This window comes from Lycorma delicatula, chromosome 2, assembly GCF_047948215.1.
Source record: "Lycorma delicatula isolate Av1 chromosome 2, ASM4794821v1, whole genome shotgun sequence".
Classification (NCBI taxonomy): Eukaryota; Metazoa; Arthropoda; class Insecta; order Hemiptera; family Fulgoridae; genus Lycorma; species Lycorma delicatula.
Window position 1 is genome coordinate 153,833,490 of NC_134456.1, and position 21,735 is coordinate 153,855,224.

At 28.4% G+C, this 21,735-nt stretch overlaps 1 protein-coding gene across 1 annotated transcript; it reads left to right on the top strand.

Annotated features, from left to right (window-relative positions):
• The first annotated feature begins 13,623 nt into the window (after window positions 1-13,623).
• LOC142320277 (uncharacterized) lies at window positions 13,624-18,084 on the top strand. The gene is made up of 2 exons (XM_075357977.1): window positions 13,624-13,809; window positions 16,936-18,084. The coding sequence occupies exons 1-2, from the start codon at window positions 13,686-13,688 to the stop codon at window positions 18,018-18,020; spliced, it is 1,209 nt and encodes a 402-aa protein (XP_075214092.1). The 5' UTR covers window positions 13,624-13,685; the 3' UTR covers window positions 18,021-18,084.
• The last annotated feature ends 3,651 nt before the right edge of the window (window positions 18,085-21,735 follow it).

The window sequence follows — 21,735 nt, forward strand, 5'->3', positions numbered from 1 at the left end:
CAACCTGTATTTTTAATACACAGGTTGTTTTTCTATATTTTTTAAATATAAATGTTAATGATTTATAATAGATTTAAATATATTATGCTACAATGTAATATTAAAGTAATAAAATTATCGTAACTTGTTAACTAAAACTTCAAAATTTGCATATTAACAGTCGATAAATATGACATTTTTCCGTTACATTCTAATTTTTATCTATAAAAACGAATTCCATGTCATGTAAAACTGTTAAAGTAACTTCTTAAATTATGAATAATTTTAACAAATATGTATAACAAAAAAAATAAGGATGTTGTTTTAGAAATTGTACTGTAACGAAAATTAAATATTATTTACAAAAAAAAAAAATCTTTTTATTTTGATCGGTGTATAATACTACATTATGTGGACTGGCTAGATATGTTACACCATGAATAGAAAAAATAAGTTGTTTGATGAATCAAGGGAAATCATAGTAAAAAGTCGATCGTAGTAGCATCACAAAATATCACAATTAATTTTAAAATAAAAAAATATATATGATTAAAATATATATTAGTTATTTAAAACATAAATACGGAAAATAATATGAAATTCGATGAAATTCATCGACAGAGTAATATTGTTTCCGTAGAAGAAAATCTTTTAATTGTAATTTAAATAAATTGATGGGAAGAATTTTTAAATGGTTCGGTAATTTATTAAAAACTGCAAAGGATGCATAATAAGGCTCTTTCTTATAAGTCGAAATATTATGTTATTACATGAAAAAATTGTAAATACATTCGTAAGTCAAAATTTTTAATTTTCTAAATATCGATCTACGCGATTCATATTTATGTGCCCAGACAATTATCTGACAGTCACTTTTCTATTTTTAAAATATTTTTTGATGGAGCTTAACCCAAAATATATTGTATTTATATTACAAACGGTAATATAAATAGGTACGGTAGTATGCATATCGAATAAATTACCCAAAACCTTTTTTTATGTAAAAAATAAATACTGTTATAATTAAAGGTCAGAAAAGTTACATCCATCTGAGATGCAAAATCAATGGACATATTCATAATTAAAGATAGATGGTTGCAATTAGATACGGGACCCATAAGGTCCATATATCCTTGCCTCCTTGACAAATTATTACCAAAGGTAAATGGCATCAATACCCCATATACAGTATATAAAACTTATCGTGGTGAATTTTATCCGAATCGATCTATCGAGTCGAGAGATATAAATAAAAAAGCTTACAACAAAGTTGTAATACTTTCCTGGCATTAGTTATTTATTCTTATTCAGTGGGAAAATAATGATGCATGAAAAAAATTACCTAAGATTTATTTTTTGGGGTGGAGGTAATATATGATGAACCTTATTTACAACATAACATTATCATTGTTTTACTTGTAACATTATCATTGTATGAAACAAAAAAAAATTAAATTACGAAAAAATCGATATTTTTAAATTTGATCGGCTCCCTCACTCCAAATATTGTCCCTTAAAGTATTTTTTTGGGCCACTTGCACTACTTCTATACCTAAGAAGACAAAAAAATCGGTTAAAAATATGAAATAAATAAAAAGATAGCTTTTTTCGATTTTTTGGGATAGGGTAAAATTTTGAAAAAAAAAATGGTAAGATAAGCATGTACTAAATATAAAATAGAGAAAACTTTGAGAAAATTAACCTCCAAAAAATTATCTACCCCACCCCTGGATATATTGATCCCAAACTTTTACCAACACATTACGCTATAACCCTAAGTCTCTGTGCCAAATTTAATCAAAATCAGTTCATCCAGTCGAAAGTTATTAAGCTTCAAATACGCTAACACACGTACATAACCCTCACTTACGAACATTACCCTCACTTTTTTTTTGTCTTTTGGGGTCCTTGGGTTATGAAATGTTGAGAAATGAAAAAACACCCTGTACCCCATTTTTTTTTAATGATCCCATACTTTTCTTCTTCTGGCATAGTTCTAGTGCTCTGATGCCAGGTAAGTAAAATGAAATATTGACGTAATGGAATTATTTTATTACTCGTACGTTGTGAATCAATCCAATTAGTATGTGATTTTGAGAACAAAAACGAAAAAAGGAAGTTATTTACCTTTCTGTGGAGATTTATAGCTACTTAAGAGGCATTAAATAAAGTAAAAAAAATGTAGCTACTCTTTGAGTGAAATTTTAGTCATGGTTCCCAGCCTTGATTAATTGGCAAAATTAAATGACATTTTGATCGATATTCAGAAATCATCGCATCAAAGTGGTTCATCTAGTCTGGAATTTTCTGGTAGCGTCTCGGCCTTTCATCCGGAGGTTCCGGATTCGAATCACAGTCAGGCATGGTAAAAACACACATGCTAAAAAAAATTGTCATTCATCTCATGCTATGAAGCAATACCTAATGGTGGGTCCTGAAGGTAAAAAAAAAATTCGCAAATTTCAAATAAACAAACGAACATATTTCCGTTTGTGTGTATATACATACGAAATCTTTCAATTGTAAAATTGTTTTTTTTTTTTTTTTTGTTACAAGAGGTCATGATTGTCAAGCACTACATAAAAACCTCATCAAATTGTAAATCAATTGAATCTTCAAACCTGTAAAATTTGACCTGATTATCGTATTTTCACTTATATGGTGTACTGTGCAGCTATTCTGTATATTTATCATTCAGGGGATGCAAACAAATAATAATATTAGTTGATAAAACTGCTTTAAAAAGGTGTATTTTTACCCGGTATTTAAAATTCGCAATAAAAGATATAAACATTAACCAAAATTCATTGAAGAAGGAAAGGAGAAAACCTTTCTTTTTATTATTATTTTTAACAAACCTCTAACTTTTATGTCCACTTTAGTTCATCTTATCTAATGCATGATCACCTAAAAGGATTTTTAATTTTTATAACACCTAAAATAAGTACGTAAAAATAATGTATATTAAATGTTAATAATATTTAATTTTGATTTTTTTAAATTAATTAATTTATTGCCGCGTAATTTTATATACTATATATATTATTTATAATTTTATTATTACGTCATCAGGTTACGAAACATTAAAACCGAACTTTTAAACGATATTCTTGAACTCAAAAGTTGTATTTCAGGTGGTAAAAATAGAATAAAAAGGAATTAATAAATCTAAAAAAAAGCTGATAAAACCTTTTCCCTTTGAATAACACAAAAAAGAACTTCTTAAAAGGATATGCATTTCATGAAACTATAAAATTCCTAGAAACATTATTTACGATAGGTTTAAATTAAAACGTTACTGAAAGACGATGATACGAGTTTATGAGTAAACATCTCAATCCGCTTGGTGTATCGTCATTTATGTGGAGATCTGTAGAGATTTTCTGTCAGCTGCGACACGCGACAGCTGCTCTAACAACTCCCCTCCCTTAAAATATATATACACACACACACACACATAAATACATTAGTATGTGTATAAATATATACTAACACACTCGCATAAATATAATACATATTTATATATAGCTATACTACAGAAGGCAGTTGCGCCATATTGCACTTCCTCGCCCTTACTATTGTGCTTTGATTACCTGCACCTTTTTAGTATTAAATTACGCGTTTGTTTTTAGTAACAAACTAGTTGTTTTTGTTAAAGGATTAGCTTTGCAGGTACTGCATAACGTCTCTACATTACAATGGATGGAGCTCAGTGATTGTACCGCCCTTTATACCTCATTTACTTTTTATAGATAAAAAAAGATTTAAAACAATAAACCAAAACACACCCGGCTCTATTTTTAAAGCAGCATTCATTTGTATAGGATATTACAGCAAAAAAATTTGGTTCTTTTTTATTTTATAAAATGACCTGCAACTTGTTTTTTTTTTTTAATTCGGTTTTAGAAATATAATCTCATATAAATAAAATTATATAGCATGTTAGACAGACTTCTTTTAATTGATCGAGCCGGGAATGATTTCACAAAAAAAAACCAGTAGATTTACATAATTTTCCCACTTGGTCGGGAAATTCAGGTAACTGCCGAATATTCCAACTTCAATAGACTACTTAGGAGAAAAAGTTTCTTTTAGTAAAACATTAAAGTATGTAAGCGTGCAAGTAATGAACTATTTCTAAAAAAATCGGGTGGGTGCGTGTCGGGGCGCACGGCCATTGGTTTAACGTGAAACGTTAAAGACCTTTGATAAAGTTCCTTCAAACTACAGACCGACCAACTTATCTATAGAGTTCAATGGGAGAGCTACCATCGTATTTTTTTTAACAAACTGAAAGTCTCCGATGGAAAATTTTGTATCTGCGTTGTCCCCAACGCTAACTCGTTTGCCACAAACGCAAATTCAAAGTAGTATTGGCGACCTGACCATGTAAGTTATAAAATAACATCGAATTTAACTCTCTGAGACTAATAGTCAGGGAGTTATTAAGGCAGGACGATATACACCTCGTTACGCTGCAAATTTCTGTTCTGGTATCCGTATGTTTCGGTGTGATTTTAAAGGCGTTTCACGTCAAAAAAAAAAATTATTATATTCTTAAAAAGTTTTTGATCCGGCAACGACGGTGACTGTACTTTCCCACCTTCTTGACCAATTGTAACCAAAATTAAATTTGATCAACAAACGATATTTAACTCATCGTACAATATTTAATAATTGGTTGATCCGATTTGATGTTTTTAAGTAAAACGATAACTGTCGCAAGAAATCAGAAAAAATAAGATTATTTTATTTTACTCTTGAATAAAACCGCCCGAAAATTTCACTGAAGTGAGATACTAATTTAATCTAATTAATAAAAGAATGTAATTTAATCCAAAAACTATAAAAAGTGGTTTTTGTGCACACTCCTTTTTATTTACGGATTTGAATAAAATTTTTTTTTTTTTTTGTCTTCAGTCATTGTTTGATGCAGCTCTCCAAGATTCCCTATCTAGTGCTAGTCGTTTCATTTCAGTATACCCTCTACATCCTACATCCCCAACAATTTGTTTTACATACTCCAAACGTGGCCTGCCTACACAATTTTTCCCTTCTACCTGTCCTTCCAATATTAAAGCGACTATTCCAGGATGCCTTAGTATGTGGCCTATAAGTCTGTCTCTTCTTTTAACTATATTTTTCTAAATGCTACTTTCTTCATCTATTTGCCGCAATACCTCTTCATTTGTCACTTTATCCACCCATCTGATTTTTAACATTCTCCATAGCACCACATTTCAAAAGCTTCTAATCTTTTCTTCTCAGATACTCCGATTGTCCAAGTTTCACTTCCATATAAAGCGACACTCCAAACATACACTTTCAAAAATCTTTTCCTGACATTTAAATTCATTTTTGATGTAAACAAATTATATTTCTTACTGAAGGCTCGTTTAGCTTGTGCTATTCGGCATTTTATATCGCTCCTGCTTCGTCCATCTTTAGTAATTTTACTTCGCAAATAACAAAATTCTTCTACCTCCATAATCTTTTCTCCTCCTGTTTTCACATTCAGTGGTCCATCTTTGTTATTTCTACTACATTTCATTACTTTTGTTTTGTTCTTGTTTATTTTCATGCGATAGTTTTTGCGTAGGACTTCATCTATGCCGTTCATTGTTTCTTCTAAATCCTTTTTACTCTCGGCTAGAATTACTATATCATCAGCAAATCGTAGCATCTTTATCTTTTCACCTTGTACTGTTACTCCGAATCTAAATTGTTCTTTAACATCATTAACTGCTAGTTCCATGTAAAGATTAAAAAGTAACGGCGATAGGGAACATCCTTGTCGGACACCCTTTCTTATTAGGGCTTCTTTCTTATGTTCTTCAATTGTTATTGTTGCTGTTTGGTTCCTGTACATGTTAGCAATTGTTCTTGTATCTCTGTATTTGAACCCTAATTTTTTTAAAATGCTGAACATTTTATTCCAGTCTACATTATCGAAAGCCTTTTCTAGGTCTATAAACGCCAAGTATGTTGGTTTGTTTTTCTTTAATCTTCCTTCTACTATTAATCTGAGGCCTAAAATTGCTTCCCTTGTCCCTATACTTTTCCTGAAACCAAATTGGTTTTCTCCTAACACTTCTTCCACTCTCCTCTCAATTCTTCTGTATAAAATTCTAGTTAAGATTTTTGATGCATGACTAGTTAAACTAATTGTTCTGTATTCTTCACATTTATCTGTCCCTGCTTTCTTTGGTATCATAACTATAACACTTTTTTTGAAGTCTGATGGAAATTCCCCATTTTCATAAATATTACACACCAGTTTGTATAATCTATCAATCGCTTCCTCACCTGCACTGCGCAGTAATTCTACAGGTATTCCGTCTATTCCAGGAGCCTTTCTGCCATTTAAATCTTTTAATGCTCTCTTAAATTCAGATCTCAGTATTGTTTCTCCCATTTCATCCTCCTCAACTTCCTCTTCTTCCTCTATAACACCATTTTCTAATTCATTTCCTCCGTATAACTCTTCAATATATTCCACCCATCTATCGACTTTACCTTTCGTATTATATATTGGTGTACCATCTTTGTTTAACACATTATTACATTTTAATTTATGTACCCCAAATTTTCCTTAACTTTCCTGTATGCTCCGTCTATTTTACCAATGTTCATTTCTCTTTCCACTTCTGAACACTTTTCTTTAATCCACTCTTCTTTCACCAGTTTGCACTTCCTGTTTATAGCATTTCTTAATTGCTGATAGTTCCTTTTACTTTCTTCATCACTACCATTCTTATATTTTCTACGTTCATCCATCAGCTGCAATATATCGTCTGAAACCCAAGGTTTTCTACCAGTTCTCTTTATTCCGCCTAAGTTTGCTTCTGCTGATTTAAGAATTTCCTTTTTAACATTCTCCCATTCTTCTTCTACATTTTCTACCTTATCTTTTTTACTCAGACCTCTTGCGATGTCCTCCTCAAAAATCTTCTTTACCTCCTCTTCCTCAAGCTTCTCTAAATTCCACCGATTCATCTGACACCTTTTCTTCAGGTTTTTAAACCCCAATCTACATTTCATTATCACCAAATTATGGTCGCTATCAATGTCTGCTCCAGGGTAAGTTTTGCAGTCAACGAGTTGATTTCTAAATCTTTGCTTAACCATGATATAATCTATCTGATACCTTGCAGTATCGCCTGGCTTTTTCCAAGTGTATATTCTTCTATTATGATTTTTAAATTGGGTGTTGGCAATTACTAAATTATACTTCGTGCAAAACTCTATAAGTCGGTCCCCTCTTTCATTCCTTTTGCCCAGCCCGTATTCACCCACTATATTTCCTTCCTTGCCTTCTCCAATGCTTGCATTCCAATCTCCAACTATTATTAAATTTTCATCTCCTTTTACGTGTTTAATTGCTTCATCAATCTCTTCGTATACACCCTCTACCTCATCATCATCATGGGCGCTTGTAGGCATATAGACGTTAACAATCGTTGTCGGTTTAGGTTTTGATTTTATCCTTATTACAATGATTCTATCGCTATGCGTTTTGAAATACTCCACTCTCCTCCCTATCTTCTTGTTCATCACGAAACCTACTCCTGCCTGCCCATTATTTGACGGTGAGTTAATTACTCTAAAATCACCTGACCAAAAGTCGCCTTCCTCTTCCCACCGAACCTCACTAATTCCTACTATATCCACATTTGTCCTACCCATTTCCCTTTTTAAATTTTCTAGCCTACCAACCTTTTTTAAGCTTCTATGAATAAAATAAAACACCATTAAAAAGAAATGGTGTTTGGTAAAATAGTAAAAAATTTAACTATCCTTTGAATGATTCTTGATCAAAATTGAAGTGGTCTAATTAACAGAAATCATGTTGCCAAATCAATCCAACCAGTTTAAAGATATCAGGCAAAACGTTTAGGAAATCGGTTTTAAATGACATTTGCGTTAAAAGTCTCATACATAAAGCCTAAAAAGCATTAGCTATGTGTGGTCTGGCTCCATCCTGCATGAACCACTCTTTTTTTAATTGAAATCCTTTTACAAGAAACTGAGGAACACCATCATTAAGCAGCATATTTAGATAACGTTCACTGTTCACTGTCTGTTCAAAAAAGAATGGCCCATTACCCTATGACTTGAAATAACGACCCGTACCGTTATTCTTGGAGCGGGATTTACCTTTTCATGAAGCATATGTGGAGTTTTGGAAGCCCAAAAATGCATATTTTTCTTATTAATAACCCCTTCTAGGTGAAAATTCCTCATCTGAAAACCAAACATTGTTCAACAGTACGTTTTGGTTCACAGCCCGTTCAGCGAATGCCATTCTTTGATGTTTGTAGTCAACCGTTAATTTAGACACCACTGTTATTTTTTACGGATACAAATACTATCAGCTTTTAAAATTCGCTGCACAGACCACCTGGAAATCCAGAGTTGTGCTGCTGCTTGCTTTTCTTGTTGATTTACCCGGGCTCCTCAGCAACCCTGCGCTGACACCTTCGACATTCTGTGAAAAAAAAAACATTGGCAGGCCGTTCGTGCTTATTCTCAAATACTGAACCATCACTATTCGATTTTTTCTTAAATTCTACGTATTTTTTTAAATAAGGGCGACCACTGAGTTTGAAAATGTGCACGAAACTGTCTTTGTGTAAGCATCACATTTTTCGTTTCATTAAAAAACAACACAGTCTTTACGCGTTGTTCAACAGTCAGTCTTCCTTTATCTTGGAACGATACACAAACCGCGCACTCGGAAAAAGAAGAAACTAATATTCATGAACCGCTGCCACTTCTGTCAACATAAAACACATTAATAATTATTAACCTAAACGATTATTACCAAAACAAATGTTGAATCATTTCGTACGCCACTCTGTACTATTTATTTGTTTGTTGGTTTTTTTTATGTTAATTGTTGGTTTTGATGGACTATGCAGATATATTTTTTAACTAATGAACTTTAAGATTATTGCTTACAGGTAACTTTTGTTACGGATTGACTTATTATGGAAGTTCCTTAAGAACCCCCTTTCATTCACTTATTATCAAACTATTTATTTACTTACAGTTCCACTTAAGGAGCCGATTTTAAATATACTGGTTGTGAAAAGAATATTACATACATATGTACGTACGTAAATAGCCTATTTCTTTTCGAAATTTTCCAATGCTAAAATTGTGTTATTTTGGTAGAGAAGTTCATGAAACGTCAAATCTAAAAAATCTATTTTTTTCTTACAGAATATACTGCGTAGTAATATAAGTTTCTATCAAAAAAAGAACAAACAAGGTTAATAGGAAAATTTCCAGAATTATTATTTAGATTTCCTTAAAAATAGAAAAAAAAGTTCCTTGTTTTTTTATCGAAATTTACAGTTTTATATTAGTATATTGTAATCCTGTCTATTGAAATAATCTTTATTGAAATCATTCACGTTTTCCATTGTTCTCTTTTTATTTTATCTGTGTTGAAAAATCTAGAATATTAATCCCTGATTCGTGGTAAATTAATTAACTTTAAACTAGCTTGTTTTTGAGATTAATTTTAACAAAATAAATAATTTTCGTGGTAATAACGTAATTATGAAGTGATTATTCTTACATTTAATTCTGACCGACTAATTCTTATTGATCAGAAAAATGATAGAATTGTTCTCAACTAACCCAAAGATTAGTAATTCAATTCCCTTTTAATAATTATTTGATTTTCAATATAAATTTATTATTGTTTTGATATAGAAAAATAATGGAAAATTTAAAGAAAATTACAGAGTTGCTGGACAAAAGAAAATCTCTGTAAATGTTCATAAAAAATTGTAACTATGAAAAATATTAATTAAAGTTAAAATGATTATTTAAAAAATTGATAAATAATTTTTATGTTCCTTTTTTTGTAAAATATTTGCCAAGCAGTTAGATAAATAACAATAGAAGGAAATAAAATTTTATTTTGTAACATTTAGGCCTCCATTAGAAGTTATATTTTTGATAATCATATGAAAATTATGTATTAAAAAATTCATAGTATTTACGGTAAAAGATAAAACTTTATTTATTTAATATTTTTTAATAAACTGAAGGAACAATATTTTTAGTTATTCGGTAATTTATTAAAAGTGTAGCATAATAAGCTTCTTGTTGAGCTCCTAAGTTGAATGATGTCTACGTACGTATGAACGAATTATGCATGTGCGTTGGCAAGTTTTAAGTTTAAAAACTTTTGACTGGATATACCGATTTTGATGAACATACAGATACTTGTGTATATTTGTTGGGAAATTTTTGGGGTCAATATCTTAAGATGGTAGGAGGTTTTTCAGGATTACATTTTTCAAAATTATGTAAACATAATCCCGCTTTGTACTGAGCTCAGTACATGTTTCATACTTATCATACAATTAAAAAAAAAAAATTTCCATAAAATTCCCTCCTTCACAAAAATCAAAAGGGATTTGTATGATAATGTACTTTTTTGGCATGATAATGTAATCGACAAAAAAATTCTTTGGAGGCAAGATTGGGGGGAAGCCGATCAAAGTATAAATATATCGATTTTTTAAATTTAAAATAATTTTTAAAACATGTAATGATAATTTTACAATAAAAATTCATTATAAATAATCCCCAAACCAAAAACATAAATCTTAGATAAGTTTTTCTTGTATAACGATTTTTCCATTACATAAGAACTAATAACCAATGGGGAACTTTGTTGTAAGATTATTTTTAACAGTAAATGACTATTCGTATTTAGAAAAGATAATTCTCATTCCTAAATATAAAGATAAGGATAAATTACCACTTTTAATTTTCAATATAGGTAGATCTGTAAATCATTGCCTTAATAATTTATTTAGTCTGGTTTCACGATCAAAGGTAAAAAATGTTTTATATTCTATAATATTATTAAATTTATGTACTACACATTTCAGCTACATTTACGAAAAAAAATATGAAAAATGACTAATATTTACAATTTTTCACTTAATGTTTTAAAAAATTTATCGTATTTTTTATTTATATAAAAATATTTATTTTTCTTTAATGAATTCAACTTTTCTATGAAAAAATATGGTGCATATAGCTTTAGAAAACCTCTTAAGTTAGATTTTTCCAAAATTTAATTAAATAAAATTTTCTCTCCTTTATGAAAATCGATGAAGGTGTGCTGAGTGAATTTTAATTTTCTTTTTATGTACCAATCAATAATTATTTTTTTGGGAAGGGGTTCAGATAAGAAATAAACTTATGTATTAGGCCAAATTATGTTAAAATTGACATTTTTTTCGTGATTAACATAGTGTATTGAGTCGTATCAATAAGGTATAATCTGTATTTATGTAGATTTTTCAAAAAATAAGTTTTTCTAAACTTTTTCCTACTTAAAATTTTTTTCTCTTTAGTTCTGTAAATAATCTCAGTAATTATAAAATATATTAAAAAGTTTGTACATAAATGGAATTGTTTAAAAAAGGTACCAATTTTTAAATAAAAATTAAAATTAATTCAAAATTTACATTTAAATACTAAAATATATATAATAGATTATAATTATTATATTTTATCATTATAACGATACAGCAACTTTACAATCTGTTCAGCAAGATAAGTGAATAATAAATAAATAAAATCTATATTTTAACTAACATTAAGTAGTCTCAGACCCAGCGGCTGGTGACTTAACAACGAAATGAAATTGAAGAGCAATCCGTGCAGCCAGACCATAAAGTCACCTAATTGAAACGATAAGGCAAACCAAAAATATTGTTCCTTAGCAATCTTGAAAAATCACTGATCGTGTTATCCAATAAATTGACTGCCAAACTGACTGATTCGTGTGCCGATTCAAACGATTTTGATACCGTCGGCTGACCAGAGAAATTTCCTGCCGAACGGTTCACAACTTAGGTCGTTGTATATGAGGCTATTGCTTATGTACCATGGTACGTTCAGCATTTTTCGCAATGGTTTGTCTAATAATGTTCAAGTATATCAATACTGGCGTTTCATCTTGCATTAATTAAAATATTTTAATGAATTCAAATTTTTTTTCTCCTCAAAATCTGTCTAATTGTAATTATTAACTCTTTAAAAATTTATCTTATTAATTTATAAGATGTTATAATTAATATTTCTAAGTTCTTATTCATTCTAGACGAATAGTTTTGTAATAGTAAATAATCTTGAAGATTCATGTTAGCTAGAAATTAAATTAAGTCTTGTGAAATAGAAAGATTGTTCATCTGTAATTTTTTTTATGTAGAATGTACATCATTATTTTTGATTCTATATGTAAAATGTTTTATTATATTTATCTAATTATACCAAAAAAAAGCCAAAACAAATATAACGTCTTTCTATTTTAATATTTCTGTATTATTCAACCATTAAATACTAATATTCTCGGTTGTAGGATATCAAAACTTATTATATTTTTTATAAATTTAATGTAATTTTAATATTTTGCTTGTTAATTTATAAAATAACAATAATTTTCTTTTAATACAGGAATTTTCTGTACGTGTCGAAAAGAAAATATCTTTAGTCAATATTTCATTAAAATTTGATCGTATGCACGTTTATTATTCAAATTTCATTAAAGTACCAGTAGATACATGAATCTTTTATTCTGATCGGTATTTAATAATAACAATAATAATACATGCGTCCAGCGCATAATAATACCGATCCGAATACGATAATAATTCGTTTTTATTGGTATCAAAGATACCAATAAAAACGAATTATAAAAATAGAAAAAAAATGATATCATTAAACACTTTACAAATTACTTAAATAAAGATACCTGAAATAATATTAAAGTAAATGTAACATATATTCTGAAGGCGTTACGAAAGTTATTTTGAGCAAATATTCATTTACGTTGAACAGAATGCGGATAAATCAGTTTTTTAAATTGTGTTTTTAATTAATTGGGGGGTAGAATTTTTTTAAATTGAAAATGGCAACGGAAACATAATAAGGCCCCTTTTTTGGTTAGCCGAAGTATTGTTTTGAGTTATCGAAAACGGTTCTTTTGTCTGGTTTGATTATCTTTTAAGAACTAGTGAATATAAAATTTATCTACTTAGATAAAATCTATTTAGGTCTACTAAAATTTATATTTTTAGAAATTTGTTAATTATAAAATGGTTTGTATATATCAAAACATATAACAAAAATGTATGTGTGATATGTACGTACATAGTTTGTTTCAGGTCAGGGTTTTAAAATCAGTTAAATAATATTAATACAGTATCTAAATAATTGCAGTTAATCGAATAAGATTAGATGGAATACGGTGGCCGATTATAATACGTAAGCGTGGAAGTACGGTTAGTTATAATGCAGAAAGCAAATAAGAATCGCATACTAACATCACTCCCCCTTCAAACCGCATCTACACATCGGCTGAGATTTCACATAAAAGGCGGCAATTACGGGAGGAAATGTAATAAGAACAGAGAGCACCTGTTGCCCCTTCTACCGAGTACCGTTGGAGCGAGCTGGGGATTGGTCGGGAAAGAAGCCTTCCTATTGGTCGCACAGCACGTGCGAGCCATCCACCTGCCGGGAGGGGGTAGTGTATATTGGGCGATCCACCACCGGTTTCGACAGAATTCCGCCAGCTCTCGGTCTGTGAGGATATGCTTCGCTCCTTTGTAGTGCAGCCCGTGAGTGTATAGTGAAATAATAATAATATATATTTATCTTGTCGAGTTATGCGTGTTGTAGAAGAAGAAACTAACACCGCTATGCCGCGATCTTTACTGCTTAAATACAGTCATTGTCCGCTCAAGAAACGTCCTGTTCATCTTTTTAAGGAAACAATCGATGAAGAAAAAGGTACATAATATTTTTAATACTTTATAATATATATGTAACAATTTTTTTGTTTTCTTTTTCCGTCTTTTAGAAATAACTTTTCTATTAAAAATATAATTTAAATCGCAAGCTGTACTATCGAATTAGGTTTTATTATTTATTTATTAAAATTAAAAGTTGTTTTTGCTTGTGATTAATGTTTGATGAAAAGACAAAAAAAATCTTATAATTATTATTAAAATTTTTAAATATACAGATTTTATTGTAAATATTACTTATAATTTGATGTAATTAAAAAATTTATTTTCATTATTTATTAACAAAATATTTAAAACCCAGTATGAAATATATCAGTATTTATGGATCGAACAGAATTACAAATTATTAGAGTGAGAGAGAGGAGGTTAGACGAAGAAAATTATAGTTCAAAGATATCTTTTCTATATCATAATAATTTATTTATGTAATAAGCATTATGCGGTTTGTTACGATTAAGAATGAATTAAAATAATTTATAATTATTAATTCTTAATTTATTAATAATGAATTAAATCAAATAATAATAAACAATAAAATTTTCCAATATTCTTTTCTTAGACAATCTTGTATTAATAATTATTATCTAAATTTATTATTTTTTAAAGCCAAATTTATAACTTAGTAGAAAGTTTTGAATTAAGTTTTCGTAATTTCATGGGTAAAATAAATTTTTTTATATACTGAGTGTAATAAATTTGACGTATAAGAATTGTTGATAAAATAATATTGTATCATTTAAAATTAAATAAAATACAATTGAATTAATTTTACCTTATTGATTAGATTAGTTCGTTTCATTAAATTTTAATTTAAATTAATGCAGATTGTGAAAATAAACAAATATTTTAATTTGAAATTTTACATTACCTAAAAATTACAAAGAATAAATAGTGTAACCTATATATATATATATAGACATCATAGAAATCATTTTATCAATAAATAAATTACTTAATTGACTCAAGTTTTTTTTACGTACAAAAAACTAGATAAATATTTTAGGCAAAGAAATTCAATTAGTTCCATGTGCGCGTTTCTCTTTTTAATATTTATAAATAATTTTAAATTAATTATAAACATACAATACGTTAATTTTTAATTAATTAAAATTTATATTGGTTTGTTTATCATTCTGTAAATAATTCAGGAAAAAATATAAATATTATTAAATATTTTTTGATATTTCAAGTATAATAATTATTAATAAAAATATCGTTTAACAAAATTTTAATTTCATCTCATATTTCTACTATTTCAAGAATGCGTTCTATAATTTGATTGTTTATATTTATATTTTTGAATATTAATCTACTTAAAATTGTTTTTATTTTTAAGTGTTAATTGAATTGAAAAAATTAGAAATTTTTTTATAATAAACAATTAATATTTATTTTAATTATAAACATAACTACGAATAGTTAAAATTTTATGATTATTGTAAAGTATTGTTAATTAATTGTATTGTTTTATTTGAAATTCTTTCAATTTTTACATTAATTTCTGACGTAATAATAAGTTTCTTTTACTTAAAAAGAAATACCAAATGTTATTCATCCAGTTATTTATATACAGCTCCTTGTTACTTTCTTTACTCTCTCTCTCTCTAATAAACCATTTAAAAAAAACAAAATCAAATTCGTGTTAAATAATAGAGTAATTATTTTAATGATTTTTTTAAATAGGCATAAAAGGTTTTTTAAAGAATTATAGAAGGTACAGCGGTGAGAAAGAGCAAGGTTTTTATCACCTGCTGTTTTCTCGCCGAGTTTAAAAGACGACGTAGTGAATATGATAAGACGAGCCATGTTGTAAATCTCGGAACCGCTGTGTAAAAAAGCTATTTCCTATTTAATGGCCGAGGACCTCTCGTGCAGAGGAATATATTACCTCGTGAAGACGTTTTATTTTTTATCTTACGCTTATTTTTTTATTTTTGAGTAGACAGATTCATCGGCAGTTAAATATAAAGTAGGCGATGTTTATGAGAATCGTTCTCTGTTGTTATTTGTAGTTTCGCTATTTGCTGTTAGGACCTTCATATTATTTTCCATATATCAAAACACATTCGGTGACAATTTTTATTTTTATGGTTGTTTAAATAATTTTTTTTTTAAAGAATTAAGTGAATTTTAGAAGTTTATGATAAATAAAATTTATTACACCTTAAGTAGTTGGGTTTAATCGTAATAAAAAAAATTAAATTATCCTTATTTTATTTTTGAATTTATAAAAAAAAATGTTTAGCAAAAAAATTTAAAATCATTCTATTTTTATATTGTTGTTATTTAAATTTAATCAATTTAATAACGGTCAACGCACCAAAAATGATGTATATCTTTGTAGCCTTTTAAAAATAATATTTTATATTTTACAATCGGCGTATCATGAATTCACTATCGAAAATTTTCGTTTGTGTTATTATTGTTTACATTATAAGGAAAAACTCACATGTTTACCGGTAATTAATGAATTGGCAATATTATAACATGGATTAAATTTGTAACAATCGTGTTTTTAAAATTTAAACGGACACTATTAAAACATTCCAAAACTATTTAAAAATTAAAAGTGAAAACGTGTATATCTTTTTTATTTGTCTCAATATTACTACCATTTATCTTTTTCAATAATGAACTACATAATTTTTATTTATTTAAAAAAAAAGAATTGCATGCTTTATCGTTCTTGATTTTTTGAATCTTGATTTATGTTTTATTCTTGCATCCAATTTATCGTTAAAAAGCCCTTTTAATTTATTAATAATTAGTATATTTAAAATTTAAAACATTATCGTGAAAATCTTTTAAATTTTGAAAGAATAATTATGAAAATTGTTTATCCATTTAACTTGTATTTTTTTAAAATTATTATGACCCGGGAAGTATTTTTGTACATTTTTTAACGAAAAATATTTTATGGATGAAATGATAAATTAAAGCTGACAGATATTTACCTGGAATTGAACCCGAGACCGGTTGATCGACCGTTTTAAAACTGTATTGCGTAATAATTTATGTATTATTAACGAAAAATTATTTTTTTACGTGTATAAAAAGAAAGGTGAAATATTTTCAGTATTTTATATCTCGTTTTATTTTTCTGTTACAGAAGAACCTGAAAATCTAAGCACAAAGCCGCAGGATTTAAGTGTATCGTGTAAAAGTTTAACACCTCCACCGGCTGTTGCACTTATTAGTTCCGGAGGGGATTATAAACCACCGCAGGGACAGATCCCGGGTCCACCTTCACCAGGAATGTTATTTCTACCGAAGTCCGGTCCGCTGGAGCCGTTAAGTTTAAATACTCCACTGCCATTGGAACATCCGGCTCCTGGCTCGTGGCCGCGAGCACACTACCCGCCGCCGCATTACCTCTACCCGTATCCACCACCCGCCGATGTATACCAACATTATCATCATTACCCCTCAAGAAGTCCACCTTCACCGCAAGAATTTCGTCCGCATGTCATCCCACCGATCTACGTACCGGCATCATTATCTCCGACATCATCTACTTCTTCTCATTCTCATACGCAAAGTTTATACTACGGCACGAGTCCACCGCCGGCTACTCCAGAAGATTTGTCATCTCCTGGTAGCGTCGCCAGCAGCACAGGACATATTAGCAGCGGTAATAGCAGCAGCGGTAGTACTAACAGTAGCGGAAGAAAACGACCCAAGGATTCGTCGAACGCTCCTCGATATCAGTGTCCCTTCTGTTCCAAATCTTACTCGACGTATTCCGGCTTATCGAAACACCAACAATTTCATTGCGCCGCCAATGAAGATTCATCGGCGAAGAAAACCTTCAGTTGCAAATACTGTGAAAAAGTTTACGTCAGCTTGGGAGCTTTAAAAATGCATATAAGAACGCACACACTGCCCTGTAAATGTACATTATGCGGTAAAGCGTTTTCTAGACCTTGGTTACTTCAAGGTCATATCCGTACTCATACCGGTGAAAAACCGTTTTCTTGTCTTCTTTGTAAACGCGCTTTTGCCGATCGATCTAATTTACGCGCTCATCTTCAAACTCATTCCGAAGTTAAAAAATATTCATGTTCTACATGCAGTAAAACATTTTCTCGTATGTCATTACTTTCAAAACATTGTGATGGCGGTTGTCCTGGGCTTGGAGCTCCTAATTCAGAAGAAATTTCACATTTTCAACGACTTTCGCCATCTCTTTCGTGAAAAAATGATTAATTTTTCATTTATATGACGTATCTCCCACCTTTTTCTTAAAACTTCTTTATTTTCTTTACTTTTCACAACTTTACCGACATTCCATTTGTAGATTTTTTTGCCATTTATTAGTATTTAAGAAATATTTTATTGTATTTTCTTATATATATAATTATGTATATTGTATTTATTGTAGATTATTATTATAATTTTAAGTTTCAATTTTTAAAATATTTGTAATATATAAATATAATGAAATCAAATTTTGTGTGAGACTGTAAAAACAGATTTTAATATATTTTTTATAATTATATTATATATATATGATGTTTAAACATGCTAAGTCACGAATTATTATATATGGTCAAATAAATTCGAAAAACTTTTTTTATATTATCCCAGTGAAAATGAAAGTATATGTATATATATATATATATATATATATATATAATTTTTACTCTTTTTTTAAGTCATTTTAATATTATTAGCATTTAAGTCAGAATGGCTGATTTGTATAAATTATCCTTTTTTCTTAATAACGTTGTAATTGTTTACCAATTTTTAATTAAATTAGTGCCTTTTTACAAGACTGATATTTTTAATAATATTTATAGTATTAATAGATAAAAAAATAAGCAAATAAAAATAGATTAACTATAAATTATTTTTTACCATGTATTTATTTATTTTATATTTTTTAACAAATAATTTAAGAAATTTTACTCTTTAGAATGTAATTTTTCTAGAATTTTTTAATGTATTTTTAGTTAGTATTGATATTAGCCTATATTGTATTATAAATTTTGCTTTTATTATTATTATTATTTTAAAAAAACCTTATTTTCACCTTTACATATAAGTAAATGTGAAAAGGGGCTCTTTTAATTTTTACCTTTCATAAATTGTGTTTCTCTGATTAAGAATATTCAAGTTTAAAATTTTTTAACATTTAGAAAATAGTTATCAAATTGAATACGTATTTACTTTAACTTACTACTTTTTACATGTATTAGAAAAAATCATTTGCAAACTTCTATATATTATAATTATTCATTAATATATATGTATGTATATATATATATTATTAATTTTAATTAATTACGTGATTAATTTATCACGTAAGCTTGAAATTTGTGTGTGGTAATGTCAAATAGAAATTACTTCTTTATATAAATTTTTAAAATTCCTGTCATTCAATGAAATCACTGTTTTTTACGTATTTTTTTTAATAAAAGGTACTTAGATTAAACAACTAGGTAATCTATATTACCTGAATTATACTGAAATTACGTATTAATAAACTAGACTATACATATGTCTAATTAAGCAATAATTATTTATACCTGAAGTGCCATAACAAATCATTGAGAAGCGATTTAAATAATTTGTAATTTACGCCTTATTTTTAAAATGGAAAAAGTAAACATTTCTTGCCATTCTGTTATTAACTAGTCAAGCCAAAGGCAACTAAAGACTTGCCATTTATTATAATTATTATGTATATAATATTAAAATATATCAAATTTTTTTTTATAATTATTATTTTATATATAGATAATATATTATTTTTGTATAACGTTACACTGTATATAGCCACAAAAATGTGCCTTAGTTGTATATTAATTCGTTCCTTGATTTTATAAAATATATTTTACTACATATATATATATATATATTATTATCATGTTTTATACATTTGTATTAAACAAAATTGTTTCGTAATACTTGTCTTATTATTTGTTTCCTTTTTTATAAATTGTATTAATTTTCCTGTGTTTTGTTGTAATATTTGAAAAGGAATGATTTTTTTCTGAGATATCCTTTGATTAAAAGTAAAATAATGGAAAAAATTAAGTTATTTCTTTCAACTGAAAAATTTACGTAATTTTCGTAGGTATATTTCCAAGTCGATATTTGAATATCTAATTAACATTTATTTTCATCTTATTATACTTAATTAATAGTTATTTTTTTAATCGATTTAAAAAAATTTTTATTATAAAATATAATGTAAAATGAATTTTACAACAAAAGGAAAAGGGTTTTCATATTTAAAAGTTATGAAATCTTTTAAAAATATCAGTTTAAAAACGATATTTTTCTTTTCCCGGGTATATACAGTATACTACATGAGGGAAAGTACGATAATTAGTTCAAGTTATGCATGTAGGGAGATATGCGGTTTATACATCAGTTTTTACAGATTTTGATGTTTCATATCCCACTAACCAAATAAAACAAAACAACTTTATCTGTGGAAAAATTCCGGAAAGATATATTCATGTTAACCTATATTTTACTTATTATCTCCAGACTGGATCGACTGATGTGGATTTAATCTGGCAAGATGATTTTTTTACGTTGAGTATCGATGCCACTTAATCAGTTAAAGGGGTAAGGAAATACTGATGTCACATATCTCATTCTCAAAATTGTACTCAAAGAGTAGGCAAATTAATATAATTTAATTTCCTTTAAATCTCCTTGAATAATAAGTTAAGTTGATGATACTTCGAATTATTCAACCCCATCACCTTAAAAATGTTGAGGATAATAAACACTTTTTTTTAATTTTGTTGTTTCTGGACTCAAAATCACATTCTTAACCTAACTAGATGATCGCATTACATTAGTATCTCACTTTGGTAATTACTCTAAAACTAAATAACATACAAAACCGATAATAATAAAAAAAATCCCTTTCGGCAAGACGGAAGGCAGAGGTAGACTTCACTGGTGCTAAGTATAGAGTAAAAAAGATTTCCACCTTAAAGTTAAGATAAACTTCAAATTTTCTCAATACGACAATGGTTGCATGTGAAAAAATTTCACAAGCCCTTTCTTATTACAATTCCAGCATTATTTTGGTTATCCCTTGCCGTAAGGGTTGGTCATATCAAAAGTTGTTTCAGACAAAAGTTTTAGGTAATGTTTAAAGAACTAATGACCACTTTAAACCGATTCACTGTGCCTATAAAGAGAGGTATGAATTTTTTTATCTTCGAAACCCCATTTTTCCATCCCCTGGGCTAATGGTTAGTGATATCAAAAAACATTATTTTGATAAGTTTTAGACCCTTACCCAAAGAATAGTAGGAAGTTTAAAGGAATTCGATATTTTACTTAATAAGAAGGTTATAGCGATATTTTGTTTATTCGAAAAGGCCTCCGATTTCTACCTCCATGGTCCAATTTTGCCCATTAACGAACTCGATTAAATTTTCCTGTCGTTATATTTTATGTATCAATTTGAAAGTGATTGGCGTAAAATTACGGCAGTTATCTTGTCCACAAGAAAGTGAAATATATATATATATATATATATATATATATAAACTTTTGAACTGACGGTGGTTTTGGGATCTTGGGTATGTGAAACGCGAAGATATGTCGAAATTTTCCTGAATTCGAATCATGTTACCAATTACAGTATAGTTAGCTTTCTTATGAAATCTACCTAAATGCACCACTACTTAGTCTACGTCAGCTTTTTTCGACCTTAAATTGAACCTAACTCAAGATCGACTAAACCAATCACCAAATTTTCAAATGCATTACTTCAGCTACACTACTACGGCATATATAAATTTAAATGGAATTGATTTAGTAGTTTTGGAGATTATGGAACCACAAAATCTTATAATTAGTGTTCTCTCTCTCTCTCTCTCTCTCTCTATATATATATATATATATATATATATATATATATATATATATATATATA